General features: G+C 43.6%; 1 protein-coding gene across 1 annotated transcript; it reads right to left on the bottom strand.

Moving 5' to 3' along the window:
* Positions 1 to 335: 335 nt before the first annotated feature.
* Positions 336 to 7,336, bottom strand: LOC142584963 (uncharacterized). Its single transcript, XM_075695347.1, has 5 exons — positions 7,142 to 7,336; positions 4,063 to 4,124; positions 3,822 to 3,911; positions 2,070 to 2,096; positions 336 to 506 (listed from the first exon to the last, which is right to left on the bottom strand). Exons 1-5 carry the CDS (start codon positions 7,215 to 7,217, stop codon positions 447 to 449), a joined length of 315 nt encoding a protein of 104 aa, XP_075551462.1. The 5' UTR covers positions 7,218 to 7,336; the 3' UTR covers positions 336 to 446.
* Between the last annotated feature and the right edge of the window lie 1,889 nt (positions 7,337 to 9,225).

Raw genomic sequence — 9,225 nt, 5'->3', positions numbered from 1 at the left:
CCACGCAAGATCGCATTTCACGGAAGGAAAGGTCCTATTACAAAAGTTTTCCTCGTCCTCCTTCCAGAAATGTACGACAGCGTTTATAGTACGCACCTATCAGCAAATGGCTCTACTGACTGCTTATAGGTAGCCTGCTGCTCATCCCTCGCTCAAGCGTCATCTGTTCGCCCGCCTCTTTCGTTAGCCCATCTTTTATTTCTTAGCTCTTCCTTCATGTATATATGGTAACCTTCGGCGCGTTAGTGAGGTTGACCATCAAACCGTTTCTTCTTTTCGTGTCCTTGTATGTCTTTTGTATACAGAATACGAAAATGAAAGCTCAAGCACGGGGATCGACTGACTTCGGCCTTTATTTTGGCATGTACTCTAGCATCTTAAAAAAAAATTGTTGCTGTTGACTTCTTGGAGGTCCATCATATAGATCGCTGGTATTCGGAAACATTTCAACCGCTAGCCGGCTTGCATTCGCTGTAGGCCTTCTTGATAGCCTCTGCTTCTTCATCCTGAAAATAAAATGACAATGAGGAATCATTAAAAGCATTTTCTGTCGTAACGTATCTTTAAGTCGGTTCTCTCCATAAAGGCTCTGATAATTTTGACTGAGCCATGTGAGACCATGGCACATGTGTTCGCCTGAGCTCTGTATTAATAAAACTAATTAAATGAGGCACTGTTCTGATATTTCCGAAAGAAAATGGAGCAAGTTCACAAGTGTCTGTTGTGATTATAAGTCACTGCAGTGGGCAACTTTATAGAGTCTCGTGCGGTCGACATAATAGCTACAATATAATATATGCTTGGTGGGGCACACGGGTGTCTTTTGCTTGTAACTCATTAATTGATTTGTCAGGACAGAACACTATATCTTCTACCCTGAAAACGCGCAACTCCACAACTTCATTGAGCGCTACATGTTAACGAAATGTTTCTTATATATACCATACATAATTAAAAATTTTTAAAGCATTAACAGCTAGACCTGCTAATTTTATTCCCCTCACCGCGGAAATAAGCAGTTCGAGGGCGCTTTATGACAGTCCACTCAGCACCGAACTCGTCGCCTTCATAAATACGGCAACCAGACTTTGACAACGCAGTGGGTGTTCTCTATCTGACTCACGATTACGCGCCCACTATCTCGACTAGCCTTGGCATGGCAGTCAGTCCCATTGCTTTCTTTCAGCTTTGGTCAACCGAAATGCCCTTTCCGGCCTCTTTTATGCTCGTCTTATCGCGCTGTCTACGTGTCGCAACGTTCTAGACTGGCTGTATGCCCCGTGTGCGTGTTCATTCACCCCGGCCACGGCTAAAGAGAGGAGATGCCGTTACGCACGTCTTTGGCGGTTGCACTTCTGCATTTTGTTTTTCTTATTGCCCCGCTCATTTGTTTTACTACGCTGCATGGAAAGACGGAGCTCCGCGTGAGACTCCGCGCGTGATTCGCCGACGGCGTCTCGGCGAGCTGGATGATAGTGTTTTCCTCGCGGCGGCGTCGCCTTTTATTCACGGCTTTAGCACTCAAGATCCGGTCGTGAGAGAGTCTTGCACTGCGTTTACATTGCAGCTGCGAAGAGTAGAGTACATTTGCCGACTTTGCTAAGCCCCAGCCGAAAGTGCGTGAAACACGTCCAGGATCCTTAGCCCCGAGCGAAAGCAAACAGAGGCCGCAAGGTGTCTTCACTGGTGCTTTTTATGGTAACACGTCAAGTTTGGGCTGCAATATCGGCTTTAGTGTCGGGCGAACACCTGTCTCGGTGACTGCAGTGACGACACCGCGCACCTATTTGTGTGATTAAAAGTGGTAGAACGAGGAATGTCGCTGAAGGCAGCGTTTCGACAAGGGGAGTTGTCTTCGCCAAGGCAGCAACTATTTAGTACTTCAAATGTGAACAAACCAGCGAATAATGGTTAGGTTCGGTTAGGTTCAAAAGTATCGCTTACGCCGGTCTTTGCGAGAAAAGTCAGCGAAAATGACAGCAACTGCACAACGCTCCACTTTAGCGCAGGATGCTTGTGTCCTTGCAAAAAAAAGGGGGGGGGCAAAATAATAATAAACAAATACTCACGGAGAAGGCGGTCTTCAGCAGCTCAAGCTGAAATAAAGAAAACACAGTTTCATTCGGAACGTATTCGTTTAATGTATTTCATACTCGTCATTATCTACGGGCACTCGAACACATCATCAAAGTTTTTTAAGCACAGCCTTCCATGTCATTTTATAGAGGTTTGTTTCTATACTCTCGGAAAAGAAACCGAAAGACCGCGTTTCAATGCGCGTGCACATTTCAACTCTTATTTCCCGTCTTTTCTTGACCTCCTACATATAATAGAGACATTGTAGCCACAAATCTTTGTCCCTCTTCCTTTTTTCTTGTATGTTTAGTTGTTGTTTTTTCTTTTACATCAAATAAGTTCCATTACTCAGAGTGTCAACCCAGCAGCAGGGAGCAACTGCTTCCAACATTTCCACCTGATACCCTAGCTAACTCTGCCAATTGAACCGTGGTAGGGTGGGCGTTGCAGATTTTATTACCTGTTCTGAATTTCTTGCATTCGATTCAGGTTTTTGTGCCTTTCTTGTTTGGAGGTACACATGGCACCAATACCGTACATGAAATTTAATGGAACACATTTTCTACAAACATGCAAGTTAGAACCTCGACTCACTGCTATTTACGATATAGTCCGTGTGTCGATGAAACCCTCTCTTGGAGCACCTTTTATTTCAGTTCATGAATAAAGAAACTGCCATATTTATGCACATATTTGATGTCTCATTTCATATTAGTGCGCCGGGAATGGTAACTGCATATTCGATCGAGAAAGTCAGTTACAGTGCATCTAGAACATGTTTTCCACGGCGCGTGAATATGGGGCAGGAACTGCCTTTGTTGAGCACAGCTCACCAACATTCGTCGCGGAACACATACAACGCAAGAGGGCTTCATTGATTATTTGAATACTTCATGTGTAGCTCTTGGATGTGTCTTTGAGATTCAATTTCGAAAAGCTTTTACGCTAAGAAGAATAAGCAACTCAGAGATGACCGAATTTAGGTGCGACGCTAGCGTTCTTTACCAGGCTTTGAAATGTGTGCACTGCCTACGGAACAAACTTTTCGTCTGGTGGTGATTACATTGCTTGGGAAGCACAACAGATTTAAACGCAACGTGCATGTGAAGTGGACATGCTGCAGAGAAGTTCGAAGTTTGTTTCTTCACTTCCAAGCTCGTTTTGAACAGTGAATTGATGGTATTTCACAACGTGGAGCAATGGCATAATACTGAGAAGACTGGGGGCAGGCGGGATTCCTGCGGGCATTTCTAACCGTCGTAGGTGCACATTTACTGCGCTGATACGTCCTCCCTTCTGCTCCCCCTCCTCCATAATAAAAATAAGAAAACACAAGTTTTATATTTGTACTCTGCTAGGCTTCCTTCGACTTTCATTGCGAATGGAATAGCTGCTGCCATCTCTTCGGAACTTCGAATAAGCCTTTGTTCATCCGTGCAAATTGTGCAACAACCTAATCAACGGCTCTTGGGAACCTCCGTCATACTCTTCGTGCCGAACAGTACAAAATTTGCCCCGCCTCTTCGTGAATGCGAATGTAGGCGTCTGCGCCACTCTGGGCGTCCTGGTGTACTTCCGCTGAATCGCGTCCCTTACAGAGTTGCACAGAATAGCGCCTCTTCCTCGCCACAATCGCTCTCTTGCCATCAAAAGTTATCAATTTTGGATAAGAGAATCGGCCTCAGTATGGAAGAGGATAAGTGCACATCATGCTGTTTCCTTAACGAAGGAAAGCTTGGACTCACGAAGTCGACTTCGGCCTCGCACTGCCTCTTGACAAGTTGAGCCAGGTTGTCACCCTGGCTATGGATGATCTCCTTCGCCTTGCCCTTGAGCTGCGAGGAGAGCAAGCAGAGGTGAAAAACGGTGCACCATCTTGAAATATTGCAATGGAAGGTATGAGGTCTTCGCAATAGTCATTGGGCTTCTGTTACTGCATTTATTTGTTTAATTGATTCCTTCATGGATTGATTGATTCATTCATACCTCCGACTTGACATGGTCTCCCATGCATGTCAAAACTTTCTTGATTTCCTCAGGGCTCAACGCTGCAAAACAGAAAAAAGAAGTAATCTGCATGTGTCAGCTCAAGCGTGCGTAAGAGAGTTCTTGATCTACTGACAAGCGGCGTATCTGCGCAGGCAATTACAATACATTTTAAATGAGCGTGGAAGTCGCTGACAGGGTTGGAAGGGGATCATAAAATAGTAGTTAGAATAAAAGCTATTTGGTACGATGATGCCTATTATAATAAAACACTGGAATACATCAAGGCCCAATGAGAACCTGACAACGGAATGCTACAATACAAGAATACATTTATGCTTGTCTTTCATTGCGTATCGAATGTCATATGAAGCGTTTCATTCCGTTTAAAGGATAAATACAGCGCGTATAATATTTGAAGGCATAGCTGTGCACCGACAGTGTGTGCTGTGGCAAATACCAATGTCAGAGTGCCGCATTTGTGCATATAGTAGTACCGATACGTTACTAATGCGCACTTTCTAGCAAAATATATAATATCTTGCCTAGCAAAGTAGCACCCTTTCGTTTTACCGTAGCAGAGTTCATCACATATATTGTTTTAGCTGATCTTTATTTCTGGCATGGCAAATTTCTGCCCGCCAAAACGAAATAGCATGAGAAAGCCACGGGAATGCAAAGTCGGTGTGACTTGCCGCCACAATAGGAGAAGTTAAATGAAGGCAAGGGTCCTACCTGTATGAGGCAACAAACTTCCAGCGCTCGCTTAATCATATCTACTCATTTCACTTGATAGTTGAGCCCACCAGGCAAATTTCTACAAAAATTGCTAGTGAAGGACACTATCGGACGAATATTGTGTCCTCTTTTCTCATAAACTATAAGAGGTTATCGTACTACCGTAAGCAATATGAACGAGAACGGCCGAATTCATATTCACGATGCCATAATGACTCAACGTGTCTGCCGAGTTGTTGTGAGACACACGAGACGAGTGTTGCAGGCGACTAAATGTTCAATTGAAAGGCTACTCAGTGCGAGTTCATATATTCTGCTCGAGACCAAATTTAGAAGCACCCTAGAGATACGGTACCAAAATTCATCGAATCACTTTGCTCAGTAAAGAAAGATTCAGAGAAGTTCATTCAGTTCAGCTTCAAACTAGTCCAAGTGGAAAAATTCGGCATTATGTTACACTCCTGCCGCACGTGAAGGCGAAAGCCTGCTGGACTCTTGGTAATGCGCCGTCACACATAGCCGCGTTGCTGCTTTTGCAGTTCGGCTTCTTCGGCTCGTTTTCGACGCGTAGCTGCGGTTTCGCGCGCGTATATAGCGGAGTCAGATTCGCGCCAACGACGTTTCTCTTCGACTTTACATTGCATCCTCTCATCAGAGGATGGAAACGTACGCTGTTCTATATGTTGTATGGGTGATTTCAATGAATGCATCCACTCTGCACTTCACTTTGCTGAGTGCTTGTAGCCTGAGCCTTACGGGGGTATGATCCATTGAGAAGGTCATGCGTTTTTTCAAATTTCTTTTTGTACAACTCGACTAGGCGCCGCGTTTCTGTACGTTGTATGCGTGATTCCAATGAATGTATGCACTGTACGCTTCACTTTATTGAATTCTTGTAGCTTCGGCATTACGAGAGGCATGAGCTATTGCATTTTTTGTTTGCTTAGAGGGGTATGATCCATTGCTGATGATGATCGTTTTTGTATCATTTGACAGGGCAACGTGTTTTTTTAAGGTCATCGGGGGTTTCAACCATTTAAGGCTTTCGCCTTAATATATTTCTAATTAGTGCTTTAATGCGTTTGTCTTGCCACCAGGTTTAACGCAACTTCGACAAACAATTGAATGATTTATTCTGCTGAATTTTGCTGGCGTCTTTGAGAAGCATTCGTGGAAGGCTGTTGCTGGAAGATACGTCACGTTCTTGCTAAAACAAAATGTTTTACTAGAAAGTGGGCATCTTTGCAGCGAGAAGTATAGGGCAATTATTGCCACTTTTTATTGCAAGGCGGCGCTTTTCTAAGTGGCATTTGGACATCGGTTTTGCATGCAAGAGATCATGCGTATTGCAATAAGTTAACGTCGTTGAGAGCCTACCAAGCACTTAACAGCGAACTCAGTGCTTAGAGATTAGCGTGGATGTTGACGCGCAAAAGAAAATAAAAGGCTGACATTTTCTGCATATTATATTAGCACAGGAAACTGCTTCATGATATTTTGGGCTTTAACTCTAGGAGCAACATGTACATGACCAACAATTAGAAAGAGTTGACTATGCAGCAACAAACAACCATACAGTTCATTAGTGCGAAGAAAGAAAATTTAAAAAACTGGTGCTATTTTATTTTCTTCGTATTGGTGCTACCAGCTTAACGAATTCGTGCAATGACTTCTTTAAACTGGAAAACCTGCCATGAAATAGTTCTAATTCTGTCTCCATGATTTTCTAGGTTCGCACCATGGTCAATTGATGTCACCGAGTCATCATTTGTAACATCACTGCTTTCTTTTATCTTGCATATAAGTTACCAAGATTTGCTTCCTTTCCGCATAGTAAATTCACGTGTGAAATGTGATCGCCAGCTTCTAATTTGTTGTAGCGTAGGCAGAACGACATGGGCATAGAAGGCACTTGATACAACGAACAGGGCTGTCTGTCGTCTTATGTGTCATGTCTGAGGCTCGTTCTGCCTACGCTAAAACCAATTAGAAGATGATCTATCAACAAGTCCATTCAGGTACCCTGATCACCATGCTTGGGCACTATTTCCAGTGCACTTTGTAAAAGGTTTGTCACGAATGAACACTCTTGTGTAGTACTGCTATTCAAATGGGCATTTGTTTAGAGTTACTCGCAGTTTAAGAGAGGCATGAACAAATAAGTAATCTACTTTACCTCCAGCCAATACCGGGAGAATGCGAACACTTATACAAGACGAGCTTAGCAAGCGACCCACTGGAAACTCCTTATACGTTCACAGCTTCCACACGAAAGTAGCTAGTGCCCGTGTGCTGCCGCTGATCGAAACAGCCGAACAATGACAATGATAACCTTGCTTACCACACAATTCCTGGCTGCCCGCATCAACAAGGAGGGCTCCAACAAGGACGAGTCCGCAAAGGAACAGCACCTTCATTTCGAATTGTAATTAAAGTTTGTAGGGAAATGCAACAAAGAAATTGGCGCACTGGAAAACTGTGCGAGCGTTCAGGCTAAGGACTGCTCGAACGAGTTCAATTGGATAACCACCGTGGTTCGACGGTTATATATGCACGCGCCCTCTTCCCGCTGTCCTTGGCCGCGACGAGCTACACGAAGAGCCGGCTCTTGGAACTTCTTGAGGCTTGCTTTTTTTTCTACCTTCTTTACTTCGTTTTTCCAGCTAAACTTAGCACCCGCCGCGCGCTGTAGCCCACCTTTCTTACGCAGGTGCGAACATAATATACGAACATACGAAGAGACAAAATATGGAAAGAGGAAGGTTTTTTTTTTTTCTCTAGCAGAAGGGAAGGAGCATAGCCTTGTAGCAGGAAACTCCGACGCTGCGGTGATGCGCATCACGCTTTTTGATATTCCCTGTTCAGTCCGCCTTCCTTGTTCTTTATTTTCTATTCGCCCGTCCCTAGAAGTGACAGTACACTTTTTGCTCCGATGTCGCTTTCACGAACATACGTATACCTATAACACGTGGGCATTGCGCATCGTGGAGCCCCCCCCCCCCCCCCCCGCGCACTTCGGTCACTACATCCTCATTGAAGATCCTCAGAGCGGTCGGCTTCGTGCTTACCCCGCTCGAGTGTCGCTCTGGCTGACGCATTAGCCACCCGTCCCTCGCAGTAGTTCCCCACCGTCTATTGCGCTTCATCAGCTAGGCGATGCACAGACTTGCTGTTACGCTTTTGTTTATGATGTCCTGTATTCGCCTCTTAGGGTTATTGTTGGCGCTTGAAGCGAACTCCTGCTCAATGAAGGAAGTAAAAAAGTGGCTGCGATAAACGTGGGCCAAGGACCAAGGCTGACTGAGCCTTTGAAATATAGCAAACTGACCGAGGCCCGAAACAAACTATATCATGTTTGGCAGCGAAAGAAACCTTAAGCGTTGAATGTCTGGTAGCAATAGCGAAGTAAAAAAAGGAAGAAGAAGCACTAGGTGCGAAACAGCTATTAGAGTTTTGAGGCAATAACAACAACAACAAGCGAAGTGTCGGCGTCTGTAACTAGGCTGTTAATTTAGACTTTTGCTTATCTGTTTAATTTGTATGTAGTTCTTCAAGCCCCTATTTGTCTTTGACAGGCCCGTACTATGTAAAGTGCTTTATTACAATGAAATTTCATTATTATTATTATTATTATTATTATTATTATTATTATTATTATTATTATTATTATTATTATTATTATTATTATTATTATTATTATTATTATTATTATTGCTACTACTACTATTATTAGTGTTGGGACCATTCCTTCTTCATTTTTATTGAAGATGTTCTTCCCGCATTTACCGAATTCTTCTTTACTTTTATATGCCGATGACATCAAGATATTAAAGGAGATTCATGCTATTGGTGGCTGTCGTATCCTGCAGTCTGACCTGTTTTCATCTTCTAAATGGTAAAAAGATGACAACCTCACCTTGAATGCTGCTGAGACCAAAGTCATGACCTTCACTTGCAAAACGGCTATGCGTTTCTTCATGTTATTCTGTAAATACTTTATCATTCTGTAAGGCCTGTGCGATGAGTGATCTCGGTGCTCTCTTTGATGCCATCTTACACTTTTCTGCTTACACTAACGCGTGGCAACGCTCTGTATGCATTCTCTAAGCACTGTTGCCAGATTATCGATGGAATTCAGCTATCCTACACCGTTCCTCAAGTTGCACACAACAATCTGTCTTCTTCAACTCGAATACGCGTTGCTCGTCTGGAATAGCATTTTTAGATAAAACAGTGACATTATAGATCGAGTCTAGAAAAGGTTTCTGCATCTATTTTGTCCCCGCTTTGCTAACACGGACAATGGACCTTGTTCTAGCACTGTTGAACTATTATCATTGTCCTTACTTCGCTGCCGACGTAATCACGCTGACTTTCTGTTTTTTTTTTCTTCAAACTCCTCAGCTCAGCTGCTCCGAACTGCTC

The sequence above is a fragment of the Dermacentor variabilis genome, chromosome 1 (assembly GCF_050947875.1).
Source record: "Dermacentor variabilis isolate Ectoservices chromosome 1, ASM5094787v1, whole genome shotgun sequence".
Classification (NCBI taxonomy): domain Eukaryota; kingdom Metazoa; phylum Arthropoda; class Arachnida; order Ixodida; family Ixodidae; genus Dermacentor; species Dermacentor variabilis.
The sequence above is the reverse complement of the archived record's forward strand: the minus strand, read 5'-3'. Positions and strand labels throughout refer to the sequence as shown.